This window comes from Pararge aegeria, chromosome 14, assembly GCF_905163445.1.
Source record: "Pararge aegeria chromosome 14, ilParAegt1.1, whole genome shotgun sequence".
Taxonomy (NCBI): Eukaryota; Metazoa; Arthropoda; class Insecta; order Lepidoptera; family Nymphalidae; genus Pararge; species Pararge aegeria.
The window spans coordinates 2,327,834-2,346,818 of record NC_053193.1 but is presented as its reverse complement, the minus strand read 5'-3'; the positions used below and the strand labels follow the sequence as shown (position 1 = coordinate 2,346,818).

General features: G+C 37.2%; 1 protein-coding gene across 1 annotated transcript; it reads right to left on the bottom strand.

The window, feature by feature from the left end:
* Positions 1-455: 455 nt before the first annotated feature.
* LOC120629302 (monocarboxylate transporter 14-like) lies at positions 456-18,800 on the bottom strand. The gene is made up of 6 exons (XM_039898208.1): positions 18,726-18,800; positions 9,097-10,655; positions 8,534-9,016; positions 6,341-6,562; positions 1,964-2,249; positions 456-1,454 (listed from the first exon to the last, which is right to left on the bottom strand). Exons 2-6 carry the CDS (start codon positions 10,357-10,359, stop codon positions 1,297-1,299), a joined length of 2,412 nt encoding a protein of 803 aa, XP_039754142.1. The 5' UTR covers positions 10,360-10,655; positions 18,726-18,800; the 3' UTR covers positions 456-1,296.
* Positions 18,801-18,985: the final 185 nt, after the last annotated feature.

Here is an 18,985-nt window from a genome sequence, read left to right as displayed (position 1 = left end):
TGATTAAAACGCACATAACTCTGAAAGGTAGAGGTGCGTGCTGGGATTCGAACTCGCCTCCCCCGAAAGTGAAGACGAAGTCACACCCACTGGGCTATGTGCGCTTCATTTAAAATATTAGTAAGCATTAATTATTAAATTAAAAAAAATTCAAAATTCATTTATTTCAAGTAGGCCTAATATAAGCACTTTTGAAACGTCAAGTCTGTCTGTAGTGACTCTACCACCGGTTCGGAAGGCAGATTCTACCGAGAAGAAGCCGGCAAGAAACTCAGCAGTTGCTCTTTTCCAACATCAAAAATTTACATTTTACATTTTAACATTCATTTTTCTATCTTGCGAGAGCTGAAAGCGGAGCCGGATGCTTCCAAGCAACCTTGTCATTATATTAATGGACCAAACATGGCCCACCTGATCTAAAAACAAAAGAACTTCTCTGAAAACATCGTGTGGAAACCTGCATGCCTCAGAGTACTCCATAAGATGTGTGAAGTCCACCGATCCGCATTGGGCCAGCGTGAAGGACTCTGGACTACCTTGCCTTGACCGCCCTCTCATTGTAGGAGGAGACCCGTGCCCTGTAGTGGGCCGATAATGGGTTGATATTATGATGGGCAGTGTTTAATTACATGGATAACCCAAATAAACATTAAGGTAATCACGAAAACAATTAAAACAAATTACAACAATTATGTGTACTAAAAGCCGTCTGAAAAACATAACGTTTAGTAGGAATGTTTTTTTTACCTAATTAGGTATGCGTAACTGATGCCTTATTACTATCTTTAAGCTTGTTGAGACAATATCTTGCGAGGAGTCTGCAGTATGCGTCGCAAAAATGGACAATTATTTCTCATGAAGCGCCTAAACCAGTTTGTCCTTCCATTTTTCCTTTCCAACTAGCGAAGAAACCTGACTGCATAGGACAATAGGAAACTTCTTTACGACAACAGTAAAGAATTTAAACGTGCTCTTCGAGGTACAGAAAGGTAAAAATTCCCGTGTCTTAACTTCGGGCTAAGCTAAGAACATGTTGGCATAAACACCTATTACTGAATAGGGCATCGCACTAAAGACCTCATGATTTGGTCGAACATGCAACTGAAAAGACTTTACCACTAATCAATCAATTAAATAAAATTGGTAAAAAAAATATATGGAACTAAACTGGAACCCCTGCTTATCACCAAGTTTGAAAATTAAATATGGCTTTTTGTCTTTGGCTATTTTTATTCCGCAGAGCTCGTGTTTGTCCCGTCAAAAAGAGAACAAGTAAGCAAGTTATTGGTATCGTATCTATGCCATACTGATTTCACACTCCTCAGTTGCCTCGCGTTTCTGCTGGTACTTCTTTACGGGATGTATGAAAGATATCAGCACCCCTGCGACCACGATCCAGCCTCCGGCGAGGTAAAATGAGAGCTCCCAGGATGAAGTGAGGTCGTAAATGAGACCTGGAATTTTAAGGGTTTTCTTCTGTGAATTGGTAACACTTAATTACTATCAAAATTCTTTATTTTGTCGAGAAAATTTACTCAAGTAAAGTCGTTTTTTGATAATGTTAATGGAAAACATATAAAAGAAATCTGCATTTGTTGGAGACATTCTGAATTGCACATTCGCCTTATATGTTACAATCTATGTGTCATCAGAACCCCAGCATCTGCATGGCATTATGCACTTTTCCTTTGACTCAATTATCAAAAACCTTTGGTACCTACTAGTTATATTTTCTTAAGTTAGTTAAAGTTGTTGACCATAAGGTATTTTACAACCATACGAGACAAGGTATTGAGACTGACATATATTCTGGTCTTGTGCTACACGTTTCTAAGGACTCCCTGTGACTTGCTTCGAGTCCCACCTTGCGGAGAGTTTACCAACACTGTGATTTCAAGTACGGGCTCGCCAGTTCACCTACCTGCCTCTGATTTTTTTTTATATAATTCATAAAGAAACTCACCTGACAAAGGCGGCCCAATCAAATGCCCAATACCCTGAGCTAACAAAACCAATCCATATGCCGACGTGAAATCATCCAAAGACACCAGCGTAACCAACAAGCTCGGTGTAAAAGTGAACGATGCGGCGAAAAGCAATCCAAAGGAGGAGCAAATAGAAGCGAGAATCCAATAGTTTGACGCTGCTTTGGGTATGGCTGCTACTGACGCTCCGCAGAGTATCAGGCAAACTGCATACAGGTTGCTGATTGAGACTTTCGGGAAGTCCCCTATCCAGCCAAGCGATACCTGAAAATAAAAACTTTTGTTAAACTGTATGTATGTTTTGTATCATCAGCCTTCTACAGACCCTACGTCTGGAAGCAGAACCACTATCTCAGGATAGAGAGTATAGAACCTTTACTTCTCATATAGAGTTGGTTTTGGGTGGCACATGAGCTGATCGCGTAACCTGTGATTGTAAGATTAATCATCATTATATCAACTGATTGACATTCACTTCTGGATATAAAGATTTCATAGAGAGAAAGTCTATGGTCTTGGGTCGCGTGTTTTAAGCGGATCTCAGCGACTCGTCTATTCAAAATTCTTAAGCCAAAAATTCAGAATTCATTTATTTCAAGTAGGCCTTTTTAAACGTCAAGTCAGTCTGTATGTAGTGACTCTACCACCGGTTGGGAAGGCAGATTCTACCGAGAAGAAGCCGGCAAGAAACGCAGCAGTTGCTCTTTTCCAATATCATCAATTTACATTTTAAAATTCATCTTTCTTCATCTTGTGAGAGATGAAAGTCTGTCCACCTTGTTGTGCGTTGAATCTGCGTTCACTGGTGCGGGTGCATCGGTTCAACGTCCAACGTATAATGTTTCTCCGAGCTCTGTTACTTTGATTATACCTAAATACCAATTTACATTGAAATCCGCCATTTTAGCGTGAGGAGTTATTTTTTTTTAGAACAAAATTTGAATTAAGCCAGTAGACCTACAATCAATTAGGCCGTGTGGTGACGGCAGATCAGAATACAGTTGTCACCAACCCGCCTCTTCCCGGGGGGGTCATACGAGGCGACTTAGGGAATAAAATGGAGAGCGGGTGGCAGAGTCCTCTGTTCTACTAGTAGCACGACCTGCTATCACCAACCCGCCTGCCCAGCGTGGCCTACAATACGATCTGTACTGTACGGGTTTAGCCCGTAGACGACCACGTCTACGGGCTAAACCCTTCCCATTCTGAAAGGAGAACCAGTAGTGGGCCGGTGACGGCTTGATAATGATTATGCTGATGTTAATCACATCATTTCGTAGCGTAAAAGAAGAGCAAACCCCCACCGCACCGCGCCGCTAACAATTGATATGGGATGCTTCTTAACACGAAACTATAAATTTAACTTTCCCCACTTTCTATGAATAGTAGACATTTGACAGATTAACTGGGTCATTGCTGTGCTACGAAACCGTGTTTTATATTAGTAGGTATAGAAATACAGATGTAGATACATATGACCGTGAAAACAGGTAGCCGAAAATTGGCTGAAGGCAGAGTAATCCAACACCTCCGCTCCGTGACAGTAGTATTATGCGAAAACCAGAATTTGGCACGGCTACGGTTTTTACTACTTACAAATATATTTTCAGTCATGATCTATGGGCGTTTGAAACCCTGAAGCGAAAACATGAGGTGACCTTTGAAATGTGTCGTGACAGTTTGTAATGTAGTTATCACCGTCATCTCACAAAAATGGAACGCGGTCTGTGCCGTGCACTTCATACAAGCACAAAAGTATTAGTAGCCTACCCTAAAATGTATGTACATAACTCATAGAGGGGTAGAAGTTTGCCATTTATGCCATCTTTCTAAACGCGGTGATAGCCAAGAAGTTAAAACTTCAGCTTCACTTTCTGAGGCTGAGTTCGAATCCCAGCTCAACATGCATTTTAAAATAAAAATATCACTTGCTTCGACAGTGAAGGAAAACAACGTGGGGAAATCTGCATGCCCGTGAGTTCTCCTTAATATTCTCAAAGTCGTGTGGAGTCCATCGATCCGCACTATGCCAGCGTGGTGGCCTAAACCCTTCTCACTGTGAGGGAGACCCATGTCCTGTAGTTGGTCGGTAACGGGTTGATATGATGATGCTATAAACAGTCGCTATAAGACTTATGTGAAAGGCATATACTAATTTCGGCATCGACGGTAGGAGAGCCGTAGCTTGATTGCAGAAAGCGCTCAGGCCGCGATTGCCAGAGAGTTGCAGGTTCAAATCCTGTAGGTTCCGAAAATTTTTATACGCTTCAAAAATTTATAAAATATATAAATACTATACTACGACACATCACTATCTAGCCCCAAAGTAAGCGTAGCTTGTGTTATGGTTACTAAGATGACTGATGAATAATTTTATTAATAATAACGTCAGAGAATAATATACATAGATACTTATAAAATACATATAGACACCCAGCCACTGTAAAATAAAGTAAAAATTAAAAATGTATGAACACGTCATAAGCACCTGTGATAGGTTTACATAAAGAATTTTTTTAATTTGAATTCGAATTGAAACGCATAAGCTTTTAATTTCTACGTCCGAATTTATTAGTTAATTCAATCCAGAATCTGCGGATGGGAGATTAAATTTAGTAAAACTTTGATTTGTTTTGATTGAATTTGGAAAAGAGCAATCTGCTGAGTTTCTTGCCGGCTCTTCTCAGTGGAATCTGCCTTCCGAACCGGTGGTAGAGTCACTACAAACAGACTGACTTGACTTTTCAAAAGTGCTTATAAATTAGGCCTACTTGAAATAAATGAAATTTGAATTTAGTAGTTCTATCTATTGTTCTACTACTCTTCTGTGTAGATGAAAATCATCATCGTTAATAGCCTATAACAGTTCACTGCTGGGTTAAAGGCCTCTCTCAGGGTTTTTTTCCCATAATCATCACGATGGGCAGACAGGTTGATGATCGCAGTGGAGTAGAAGCAATGAGGATACTGCATCCCGTTCTCCGTCATCTTCCCTAAGTCACCTCGTACGCATCATAGCATTGTAAAATTTATCTAACTATGGGCCTCATAAGAAGGCTCAGAGTCACTCAGCGGGCGATGGCGAGAGCTATGCTAGGAGTATCTCTACGTGATCAAATCAGAAATGAGGAGATCCGTAGAAGAACTAGAGCTACCGACATAGCTCAAAGAGTTGCAAAGCTAAAGAACAATGGGTGGGGAATAGCTCGGAGAACCGATGGACGTTGGGGTCTTAAGGTGCTGGAGTGGCGACCCCGCACCAGTAAACGCAGCGTAGGCCGGCCCCCAACGAGGTGGACGGATGACATCAGGCGAGTCGCTGAGAGCCGCTGAAGGCAAGCGGCCCAGGACCGTGTATTGTGGAACTCCCTTCAAAAGACCTATGTCCAGCAGTGGACGTCGATTGGTTGACATGATGATGTGAGGAAAAATTCAATCTGCCATCTCAAGATTTGGGATTAAATTTATTGGTAACTTGGCGTATCAGCTGTGTACTGGCCTCGTAGGAGATAAACCAATTTCTATGAAACTTATGACCGTTTTCACTAAACTTAGGCTTCAAATGCCTAATGTTTGAGGCAATCTATAGAAGAAAACGTTTCACCAACTCGTAAGTGATAACTATAAGTGAACGGTTGATGTATGTCTAGGAAACTCGTTAGATTAGGTGTTACTTATTAAGGCATTGCCTTGTTCGTCGTTAGTGAAAACGGGCATTAGTTTTTTTTTTTTAAGAATGCTGGTACCCAGAATTGAATCTTAATGAATATTAGACATCGAAACAGCAAAAGCACCGCCTTGCAGAAATTTCAATCTTGTTGAATTTTTTGAATAATATGACGTACCTATAGCTTTATGGCAATGAGGTTACAATGCAAGAAAAGCTTCTGGCACACAGTTGCCATATATAATATCTAAAAACTGGCCTTAAGGGTCATAAAACAGAAAATACAAGTAAGTTTCAACACTAAAAATACACTGACAGTGAAACATGAAAGTCTTCACTTTTTGCGTCAACAATGTTAAAAATACATGGATTTCGATCCTACAGTTTGGAACGATTTGGTTCGCTATTCAAATCAGTTCCACCCTTCCCCCTTCTGCCATCAAACTTATTGTTACATGGAGACATGATGAAGATACATGGATGGATGGATAGGGTGTTATGGGACTCTAACGAAGCACTTATCTTCGGCTTCCTCTTAACCTCGCACTATACTATATAGGTTTCTTGAGTTAAGATTAAATCTAGTCAAGCTGGCTCCATATTTTAGGCCACATAAATTACCATTGAGTGTGATTGCAGTCAATCGCTCGTGTAACGAGTCAAATGGGCTTTAAAATATTACACTTACCATTCCAATAGTATTAGTAATGCCAATCAAACTCAACATAAATGCACCATCGTCTTCCGAATACCCCTCTTGTATCATATGCTCAGCGAGGTAGAAGTATGGGACTATAAACCATACGAATATGATGATAGTGCCAAAGCATAGGAGGTTGAAGGTGATCTTCTTAAAGAGGTTCACGTTGAACATATCAGCGAGGCAGCTGAGGCAATCGTCATACCATTTCTGTAAAATAAAATAAATATATATAAATATACTACGACAATACACACATCTCCATCTAGCAAAGTAAGCGTAGCTTGTGTTATGGGTACTAAGATGACTGAATATTTTTATGAATAATATACATAATTACTTATAATATACATACAAATACCCAGACACTGAAAAACATGCATGTTCGTCACACAAACATATTCCAGGAGTGGGAATCGAACCCACGGCCTTGGACTCAGAAAGCAGGATCGCTGCTCACTGCGTTAATCGGCCGTCTATTGACTAAAGCCATTAATCAAAAATTATTTCATAGTCATCTTCCCCAAAGTAAGCGTAGCTTGTGTTATGTACCGATAACACAAGCTACGCTTACTTTCAGGCTAGATAGCGATGTGTGTGTATTTATTTTTATTTCTTTTACAAGACGCCAATGACCAATGACGCGACGGGATAATCTAACCCAAGCTTTATGGACCATGGATTAACTGAAACGAAAATGCTGCCTTATAACTACACAATTGGAGAAACCTTATAGTATACTACTGCATTGCGTTAAAATTACACATTTACCTATCCTAAATAAGCAAAAGAGTAAATCAAATAACTCGTTTGTAAGAAAGTGTTACGAAAAAAAAAACGCAACAGAGTAAGAAACGTATAAAAAAGTTGGCGACGTTCGTAGTTAATACTCGTTTTCACTTTCGAAGAACAAGGCAATACCTAAATAAGTAACGCCCAATCAAAGGAGATTCCTAGACATACATCAACCGTTCACCAATATTTATCACCCAAGAGTTGGTGAATCGTTTTTTATTCCATAGACATCTAATTCGATAATCCGTTAGTTTACTTTCCTTATTAATTTAAACCCAGGCCTTACTTCCGATAGGGTATGGCGGTCTTGGAATTCGCAAAATTTCGAGTGTTTCGCTGCCAGCTTTTCTTTCCTCTGTGTACGTACACACACACTTTTTCAAAAAATTATATCCAATTCTTTGGGTTCCATAGAAGTGTCATACTTGGCAGAGGCAAGAAATAGTTGGTCTGCTCTTAGTCCCAGTATTTTGCCGGTTTCTTTTTCTTCACAGAGACAGTGGGACGAAATTATTTGCAAAAACACCTTTGACACACTTTTAGACCAAATGCCATCTAAAAGAGACCGTGCTCGTCTTCTCGCTCTCTCTGCTAAGGAGTCCGGCTACTGGCTACATGCTCTCCCTTCAGCTAACCTGGGCACTATGTTAGACCACACCACTCTGTCGGTGGTGATTGGTCTTAGGCTTGGTGCCTCTATAATTCAGCCTCATCGATGCCACTGCGGTGACAGCGTTGACACTTACGGTCACCATCTCTCCTGTTCAAGAAGCGCTGGTCGCTTCTCTCGCCATAGCACCATCAACGACATCATCCGACGATCTCTTGCTACGGCTCACGTACCAGCTGTATTAGAACCTATTGGTTTGGCGCGGAGCGATGGCAAGAGACCTGATGGTATGACACTCATACCTTGGAGGCTTGGAAGGTCACTTCTGTGGGATGCAACTTGTGTTGATACCCTAGCTGCATCACACATTCAGGCCACCTCGTGAATGGTAGGTGCGGCTGCTACCAGTGCCGAGCAGGCCAAGAGGCGTAAATATGAAAACCTGGATAGCAGCTTCATTTTTGTGCTCTTTGGAGTAGAGACTTTGGGACCGTGGGGTTCGGCGGCAAGAGCCCTTTTCAAAGAATTATCGAAAAGGGTTATCGAGTCTACCGGTGATCCTAGAGCGGGCATTTACCTTGGCCAACGAATTAGTTTGGCCATCCAAAGGGGCAATGCTGCCAGCATCTTAGGAACTGTGCCTCGCTGCGGTGGTTTCGAGGACGTTTTAGATTTTATTTAGTTTTAAATAGTTTATTTTAGGTTATATTTATAAAACAATTATTTAATTTAAATATCACAACGATTACTACCTTATAATACTACTTAAAACTTACCTCTTCTTGTTCATTCACAGTTATCATAGAGTTCTTAAAAATATCTGGGCAGGAAGACGCTTTTAACTTATATCTTTTTATATTAAGCATTGCGTTTCGATGACTTATTGAATTCAACGGCATTTTCAAGTCCTTTAAGTAGTGATGGTTAATTGAAAGCTGTTTCTTGAACCAATCCCGTCTGCTTTCTTTACTGTCTTGCTTTATTAAAGGCTTATTTTCTTTTGTTTCTGACAAAGATTTCCTCAATTGGCCTAACTTTGGATGTTTTAATTGACAATTCTCTAAAATCTTTTCCTTACTATGATCAAATTTTTCGGAATGTGTTCTTTGGAGAGCGTCGTTTGTAAATTTAACTATAGGCGGACTATTTTCATATTCTTTTTCTTCTAAAGAATGCGATTTAAATGATGGCACTTTTATATCTGCATCATTTTTATGACTAGCATCATTTACTAGTGCATCCAGTATTATTTTAGACACCTGAAAGAACAATAATTAAGTTAAGGATATTTCCAAAGCATATTATGAACCAAATTATTCTAATGTATTATTTATTTTACCTTATCATCGTAAGTGAGGTACGTCGGTATATTAACTAATGATTCAGAATTTCGCTTACTACACTGTTTATTCAAAAAAACATTTTCTTGTTTTTGTATAATGGTCACTTCATCTTTTATCACTTGTTCTGGTGATAATCCCTTATTTATTAATTTCTTCATACTTTTTCCACGTGTAACAGTTTCATTATCATAACATACATTGGCAATAGATACAGAGCTTGATTGTTTAGATTTGGCATCATCTTTATTACTTTTATCATCATCCTTTGAGTTTCTTTGCTTCTTTTGTTCCAAAATCCACCATTCGGGATCTCGCATAACGCAACCACACACGCATAAATTCAATAAAGTACCAGATAGTAGGAGTATTGTTCCTCGCCATCCAAACTCTTCAATAAAATACTGTGTCATTGGAGCGTAAATGAATGTACCTACACCGGTACCACAAGCCCCTAAACCAACAGCTAGATTCCTTTTCTTTTCAAACCAATAAGCAATTGACACAACAGCAGTCACGTACACAAGGCCAAGTCCTAATCCAGCAATCACACCAAATGTGATCAACATCATTTCTAAAGTAGTGGAAATCGAAGCCAGCACGAAGCCTATAGTTGAAATAATACCTCCCAATATTGTCATACTTCGGCATCCATATCGGTCAACTAATGCACTCATTACTGGACCTGATAGTAGTGGTACTGCGATAAATAGACTGCCTATCCAAGCTGTAGTCGATTTACTAGCTTGAAATTCATCCAGAAATTCAATGTATAATAATCCAAAAGAGAAACTGATTCCATCCGCGATCATAGAAATTACAAAGGAGGAAAGCACTACTACCCAACCCCATCCGCCATCTGGTATAGTTACTTTTTTAGCATCGTTAGTTACAATTTTCTTATCTTCCATAACTTTACCAACTTCAATAGCTTCGAACGTATTATTAGTTACTGGCACACAATTATTAATTCTCGTTTGATTATTATTTGCATTATCAAGTTTGATTCCGTCAAAGTCTTCTTCATACTGCACACTCTTACGCACTTCTCCAGTTTTGAAATATAACAATGATTCTTTATTACTGATGTCTAATTCAGGACTTGAAAAAGAATCGATGCTCGTAGTGTCGTCATCACCTTTCACAATTCCTGATGTTGAATCAGTTAATAATGACTCCCGAACAGCTTCTTGCGCCTTAATCCTATCACGTGGAGTTCTATTTCTCAGAATAACACTTGGACTTTCCTTTAGCGATTCCATTTTTTATTTCATATTATGCTACTTATAAAGAATAATACTGGTTTGACTTAGGTTGCATTAATTTAGCGTCTTAATCTTGGATCTCTTGCTGAGTATCGGCTAGATTGTCTTGCCACGCTGTTTAGTTTGAGAGTGAGTGGTTTACTTTGATTCGGGACCATTAAGAATGGGATAAGAAGGCTTGAATCGGTTGATACGTCACCCATACGCACAGATTCACTAGTGTCGTAATGCACAGCACCACGAGGTTTTAGTATCAGTCAGAAACTATGTCGGAGTAACTGATCGGTGAGCATCTGTAAGTAAATAAAAAAAATCATTTGCCTGTGCCCCGGAAATGTCTATTATGTTTTATATATTGATTTCGATAATAGCGATAGACGATGCTAGGTTAGTGACAAGGTTAAAGACAGAATAATGATTGTAAAACGCGGATGTTGTAATAGAACAACTGCTAAGTTTCTAGCTAGCTTCTTCTAGGTAGAATCAACCTTCCGACCTGGTGGTAGAGTAATAACAAATTGACAGACTTGTGTTTTAGACCTGCTTAAAATAAATGAATTGTTTGAATTGAATTAAGTTCTATATACAAACATGAATGGTCTAAATACGGAGTCGATAAATGAACGGAATACGCACGTTAACGATCTGTCATACCAACAGCACATTACGTGGCAGGGATTCTTGGCGTGCAATAAGTACCTACTTTCTTAGCCCTTAAGGCCTGCCGACCTTGACCTTCAGAACGATTACAGATATTATCAGTGCTAGCCGTTATCGATTCACGTCAATAATAATAAGACAGGCATGGCCCGAAGACGCTCGCATGCCTACGTAGTACATACATAGGTACATAACACATTTAAAGCTTTTTAATGTTTGTAAATATTAATTTATCTGATAGTTAATTATAGATAGATACATAAATTTTGTGAAATTGAATATGTACTAAGTTTAAATTTGATACAAAATAATCCCGCTAATCCCCATTAGAGTAGCGTGGTGGGTCTAAGCTGTTATAAGTAATCCTCGTTTAAGAGAGGAGCAATGTCCTTTTTTCTTTGCCTAACTATTGGACTTATACTCAGGGTGATATGCCACAAGTGTGTTACACTTACTGTAGTATAACACACTTGTGGCATAATAATTGATGTGATTATTTTTATTTTTTTTTTGTTTTGACGTACAAAAGTACACGCCTACCCGGCCTGAAATGATTTTTTTTTAATTATCATTTATCTGGCGCCCAATTCGTGAAATCCCAAAATCACTAGAAGCGAGTCAATGTATTCGATATATTTCATTGGCTTCTGCCCGCGACTTCATCTACGTGAACTTCAGAATTGGGTCTAAAGCTCGTTACCAATTTTTAATTCTACCACGGGCACGAGATCGGTATAGGAAGTACTACTTCACTTGTACTTTTCCATAGCATACCAAATTTCAAAGCTGTCTGCCCGCACCTTAGCTCGTAAACCATTTTAATCTTCCCCCTACTTTAGGAGTCGAGATATGAGGTAGCCTATGTTCTTTTCCATGTCAAAGGCTACATGCAACAAATCTGTTCATCCGTTTTTGCGTGATATTATAGTAAATGTGAAAGTTGTTACTCAACTTTCACATTTATAATATTAGTAGGATTACAACTAAAAACTATTTACTAAAAGACTCTTTACAAACACGTACCTACTAACAAATAAACATTTGTATATAGACACCTGTCTGAATTAAATGAATATTTATTTTTATTTTTAATTCGACCGATATTTATTTTTATTTGTAATGGCTTTTAGCCAGGACAACGCTGGAATTTAATTTAGATCAAGTTGTTAAAAAATAAAGAGCCATACTAATAATTAATCAAACCCCTCAAAACATTTCGATCGACCATTTCAATACCAAAGTAGATATACCTACTTATTTGGTGTATCTCCGAATTATTTGCGGACTGGGTGAATGTTTTACTTCGCGAATTTATCTTCGAAATGATAAACTAAATTATGCGCAAACAAACTATATTAAAGTAGATTAAAAATGAAAATAATTTGCTATACTCCGCGAAAGGTAGGAGAATCTGTAGTGTGTAATCTACAACGTGTAAATGAAAACCGAAATAATACTTCACAGGCTTTAGAAGTACATTATGTACTGTCTCTGTGATTTATCTGTGACACTGAAAACCTAATCATGTGACTCCTGTCACTTTATTAAGTACGCATCGCATAGGTACATTTCTTAAAATATAGTGAACTAAGTGCATTCAGGATATTATTTAATTTTTATTTATTTTTTTAATGAACTATCTCGCTAAAGTAGTACAATGGTTTGAAGCTAATAATTTGGTTTTAAATGAAAATAAAACTAAGTGCATAAAATTCACATTACCAAATGTTAAACATGTAAAAACCACTATACTACTTAATAATGAGGAATTGAACCTGGTGGATACAACAGTATTTCTAGGAATAACGTTAGATGCTAAACTTCAATGGGGCCCTCATGTAAATAATTTATCGAACAGGCTTAGTTCTGCTGCCTATGCAGTAAAGAAGATACGCCACCTGACAGACATAGAAACTGCTAGGCTAGTCTATTTTAGTTACTTTCACAGCATTATGTCATATGGAATTTTACTATGGGGTAATGCTGCTGATATTGGCACTATTTTCGTGCTGCAGAAGAAGGCTGTTCGTGCGATCTATAAAATGGGTCCGAGAGAGTCATTGAAAGATAAATTTAAAGATGTTAAAATAATGACACTCTATAGCCAATACATATTTGAAAATTTAATGTATGTTCACAAAAATATATCAAAATTTAAAAGAAAATGTGACTGCAATAATTTGAACGTTAGAAGCAAAAATAAACTTGCAGTGCAGTACACTAGACTACACAAAATAAGCAATTCATTTAAAGGAAATTGTATACAATTTTACAATAAATTACCGGTTGATATCTTGGGGATGTCACTAAAGAAGTTCAAAGTTTGTATTAAGCGAAAGCTTATAGAAAAGTCCTATTATAGTATAAAGGATTACGTAAACGATAAAAAAGCTTGGGTGTAAACAATTGCTCTAACCAGGTTGCTTCTTAAATATTTCCTAATGACAATGTGAGATGGTGATAACAAAAAGAACACCCGGCTAAGTTTGTTGTGGGCTTCTTCTTAGACCAGGGCGCGATTGGAACCCTCGTAGCTTTAGTTTTAAGTTTACGATTGTAGTTATCGCCATCACTACTCACTGCTATGTACACATTTTGTATATAATAACGCATCAAAAGTGCCATCTATGTGCCTATTTGAATAAAGATATATTTGACTTTGACTTTGACTGCTGAATTTATATATAAATTCAAATTTTCTTTATTCATGTAGGCCTATCACATGCACTTATGAAGCGTTCATACATATCTTTATATATATTTCTTGTGTGCGTGTGTATGTCACTGATCTCCTCCTAGAGGGCTGGACCGATTTGAATGAATTTTTCTGTATGGGTTTTGGTGGCACCCTGGATGGTTTAGATTCACAAATCAGCCCGACAGATGGCGCTTGGGTCAGCTAGTATTATATAGATAGCTTCGTTCGCCAACTTAAACCTAAAGCTATTTGGAAACTATATCTTTAAACGAGCAATTCTTGTATATATATAATTGGAATTTCGGAATCGGCTCCCAACGATTTTTATGAAATTTAGTATACAGGGGGTTTCGGGGGTAATAAATTGATCTAGCTAGGATTCATTTTTAAAAAAGGTATCTTATTCGTGTTTTCTGGTAATAACCGATTTGGTGCAGACGAAGTTGCACGGGTCAGCTGGTTTATATTAATGTCTATATCTCTTGCATCTGAGAGACGGCTCCAACAATGGGAATGAAAATTTCTCCAATAGTTCTTGTTCGTCTTGTTTGTTGTTCGTGTTCTCTACTAGTTTATCTTAAAATGATCATCTCAGAACACACGTATTTACAAAAAAAAACGCCAGCTGGTAAAAATTACTTACGTAATAGGATAGGTGAAATTAATCCCGAAAAAAAATATAATCTTATATTTGGTGGGTAAATACTGGTCTAGAAACAAAAACGATTGCTTCATTCTCATAAAAATCTCTTAGTGATACTACTGTATATAAATTGTGGTGATAATGGCCATGACGCTAAATTAACTCATATCTATATCCACCTACTAAGGACAGTGTTTGCCTAGGTACTGGGATTTATAAGTGGGCACCGCCATTTTCAATTTATTAATTAATTAATATTATAAATGTGATTGTGTAAGGTTATCACCTGATGCGTGTATGGGGGCATATACGGCGTCAGGGTGGACGAATGTAAGGTTACTTGAATTTTCGTCACAGATAAATGCCATTCTAAGCTAGATTATCAATACGAGATGATATGCAAATCAATAAAATGAATCCTTTTGATAAAAACAGTAATGGATTTGGAGTATTTATATTTGATAAGAAGGTGCTGGCACGTTGGAAAGTTGAAAGGACTGGCGACTAAAGCGACGCGGGGAAAAAAGAAGAAAGGATAGCGTAAAAAGAGTGACATCGGGCGTTTGGGATGATTTGGCGAGATTTTAAAAAGGAAAAAGGAAAAAGGGAAACGAATATATTAGTAAAAGAGTAATTATTTTAAGACTCTAAATTGGAAGTATATTGTTTGCGTAATTGACAAAATATATGATAGTGTATTCTGAAATTGGTTTTTATTTGGACTGGAATATTTTTACAATTGTAAGTTTGTTTGTTACGCTTTCACGACAGAACTACTTAACCGATCATCATGAAACTTTGCACACCTGGAGGTATCAGAAAAAACATAGGATACTTATTATTTAAAAAATTATATTTTTTACGTAAGATACAAAAATGTTTGTCAAAAATCTCATGTATGACTACGAGGGTGTAGACTATGTATCAGCTGCGTCCCGAAATTTACGCGGGCGAAGCCGCAAGGCATATCTAGTATTATATAAATCCTTCATTATCATAACTTAGCACGTTAGCCTACAGCTGCACGCAGCACGGCTAGCATGGGCAGGAGACAATTATATCCCCGGGGAAATAAAATTATCTCTCCCACAGCTTTATCAAAACTCAGAGCACTGACGCACACTTGTGCGAGAAAGAATATCCAAATATGTGTAATAATAAATGGGGGAAAACTTCTCCTATTCCATGTTTCCGTGATTGAGCAATATAATTTTTATCTCCTGCCCGTGCTAGCCCGGCTGGGCAGTCCTACTCTCTAATAAAAGATTCAGAGCTTTAACTCGCTTACCCACCACACTGCTCAATAGTGGGTTGGCGGGCTTATAAAAAATATTATCTGTTAACATGCGTTACCTTAGCTTACTCCAGGTAAACTTGGGAATAAATTTGTCAAGGGGGTGGATGGTGAGGGTCAATTTTAGACCCGACCCAAAAATCAAACAAGCATCGTGATAGACAAACTGGTCACTAGACTAACGAGTGAGTTATAAATGTCTAAAAAACATGAAGAACTGCGGACGTTCACAGTTCTAAGCACAAAAGTCAAAGTCAAAAATATCTTTATTCAAGTAGGCCCACAGGTGTCACTTTTGATGCGTACATAAGAATTACACGGTAGTGAGATGATGGCGATAACCACATTCGTAAACTTAAAACTAAAGCTACGAGGGTTCCAAACGCGTCCCGGTCTAAGAAGAAGCCCACAACAAACTTAGACATAATATACACATTGACATTAATTGCAATCATGCGCTGCCCTATGAACGAATTATTTAAATATAATAATATATAATATACGAAATAAAATCTTCATCTTGAAAACACTTTTGAGTAGTATAATCTTAAGGTTATTGACTTATGACCCTAACTTTGAACCACATAATATATGGAGTCCATCAGTAAATGTAATTCTAATTGATCATAGAGTAGTTCGTTTTAAACCTAACCTAACAATTTTTGACCCCAACTGGGTAATAAGCCTTATTACCCTTATCCTTTGCAAGCAAACATTCTAATCACTAGTGAATTTTGTAAGTTCTAGCGAAAAAGCTCATGTGCGGAAACTGGCTAAGTTATGATGTAGAAGAATACTGATAACCCTTTCTAGGCTATCTTCTTTATTACATAATAGCTGTTGCCCACGACTTCGTCCGCGTTTCTTTTTGTTTTAAAGCATAATTTGTATATTGTTGTAAAAAAAACAGGTGTAGTGTTTAAATAGAACTTTTCCAATTAAGTTTTGTTTAGGTGTCTTTAATTTTTTTTGTTTTTTAATCTTTCGATTATAGAAAATATTATTCTAAAATGGACATAGCCTAAGTTACTCCTTATTACATCAATACCTGCCAATAAAAGCCCCGTCAAAATCGATCATACCATTTCAGAAATTAGTCGGAACAAACAGACAGACATTCATATACATGTAGTAAAAAACGGTTATTTCAATATTACAAACAGACACTCCAATTTTATTATATGTATAGATTACTTATCCTATAAAGGCGAAAATGTGTTTGTTTGTCTGTTTGTCCTTACTGTACGCCCTGACTATGCAACCAATGTACTTGATTTTAGAGTGTAACTTCGTCTTTTATCCCGGGAAAACAAACGGTTCCCACGGGATTTGTACAAAACCGTAAGAAACACGAACAAAGTACGCTGGCAACAGCTAGCGTTATAAGTAGTACTATTAAGATGGCATATTAAGAAGATAATAGTTTTTATAACAACTTTAAATCAATAATACTTAACTAAAAACACTACTATAGAAAATATAAATTATAATATTATCTGAAAACGACTTAAATTTCCCTTCGGTCCGGGCACAGGCTTCTCTCATGATACCAATGTCATAACATATTTTTTTATTTACATTCTCTAGCTGTTATAATGCACATCAAATTAAGAAAATTATAAAAAAACAGACACTTCAAATACCTACCTAATATTAATAATAATCAGATGTTACAAATGTAGCTTTTTTTTATTGAAACAGTGCATTACCATTAATTTGGCGTGCAACTTAGGTACAGTCATGTCATATAAAAAAAAAACAAAAAAAAAACATTAAAAAAGAAATAACAACCACAATTTGAAAGCAAAAATATATAAATTATAAATATCGATAGTAAAAATAATGTAATGAAATTGAAATAAGCAGTTAATTCAAAATACAAGTATATTTAAATGAAATTAAAAAAGTCATCCTTGAATAATATCCATACTACTACAAAGATATTCTCATAATTATTAAACTTACTAAAACGGGTCAATGGGCATAAAAGTGTACTCTGATTAACAATTGTCAATTATTATGACATATAAGGTAGTTTAGTAATAAGGCTAAGAGCAGACAGATTCACGCGCTTTATTCTAGTTCTTCTAGGAACTGGGAAAATACCACCAAATTCGTACTCAATCAGAAACATACCACAGAATGCTAGTAAAGTTGGCTTAGTACGTACTTTTTTTTAAAACCATTAACGGCTTTAAGTTCCTACCTAGCTAAGCAATACTAATCTTAACAACATTAAAGTTTTACTATACAATTGATGAACTTCTTAATGACAAGGTTGCTTGGTAGCATCCGGCGCCACTTTCATCTCTCACAAGATAGAAAAATGAATGTTAAAATGTATAATGTAAATTGTTCATGTTAGAAAACAGCAACTGCCCAGTTTCTTGCCGGCTTCTTCTCGGTAGAATCTGCCTTCCGAACCGGTGGTTGAGTCACTACAAACAGACAGACTTGATGTTTCAAAAGTGCTGTATTAGGCCTACTTGAAATAAATGAATTTTGAATTTTTTGAGTTAGTCATATTGTTTTTTTAACAGTTGAAACTCAGCAGTTGCTCTTTTCCAACATAAACAATTTACATTTTACATTTTAACATTCATTTTTCTATCTTGTGAGTGATGAAAGCAGAGCCGGATGCTTTCCAGGAAGCAATCTGTCATTAAGAAATTCATCAAATGTGTTTTAACATATTCTTTAAACTTATGCATTGGTAGGTCCAAAATTACCTTAGGAATCATATTATAAAAGCATATTCTCAATCCCATAAATGACTTATGTACCTTTCGCAGACGATATGCAGATGCCACTAATTTATGACCATATTACTTAAAGGTATATAAACAAAACTCTCGCTATAGCTGAAATTCGTTACTCAAGAGACTTGATTAAATATAATAACTTAGCTAAATGAAATGTACAACTACGTAAGCATTATTGGAAATTATTAGGTACTAATCTATTATTAGAAGTTTTTCAAAGAAAAATCAAATTTGATGAATGAAGATAGATCTAAATTCTAGTAGAAGGTAATTGAGTTCTTCACTGACGTTTTTACTTGTACTTACTTGTAAGTTTATGAGAGCAAACCGGGTAGACAAATGGTCCTATAATCAGATGTCTTCAGCTCGAATACAACCGGCTCCGAGATATACCAACGATATAATGCTGGCGCCAAAGCTCGATCGATATAGGGGGTAGGGGGTTAACCATGGCGTTGACCCCCCGCGTCTCCCTCAGCTCATGATAAACGAGGCCCTCGACACGGTAATATGATTGGTATGGGAGGTCGAGATACACTGGATTTCCTTTTGTGACGTACATGACG

Bases quoted from the DNA above. Each gene is read 5' to 3' on its own strand.
- LOC120629302 (XM_039898208.1), bottom strand. From the start codon at position 10,359: ATGGAATCGCTAAAGGAAAGTCCAAGTGTTATTCTGAGAAATAGAACT. The intron at 9,017-9,096 runs GTAAAATAAATA...TTGTTCTTTCAG, and splicing joins ACCTCACTTACGATGATAAG to GTGTCTAAAATAATACTGGA. The intron at 6,563-8,533 runs GTAAGTTTTAAG...TTTATTTTACAG, and splicing joins CTGTGAATGAACAAGAAGAG to AAATGGTATGACGATTGCCT.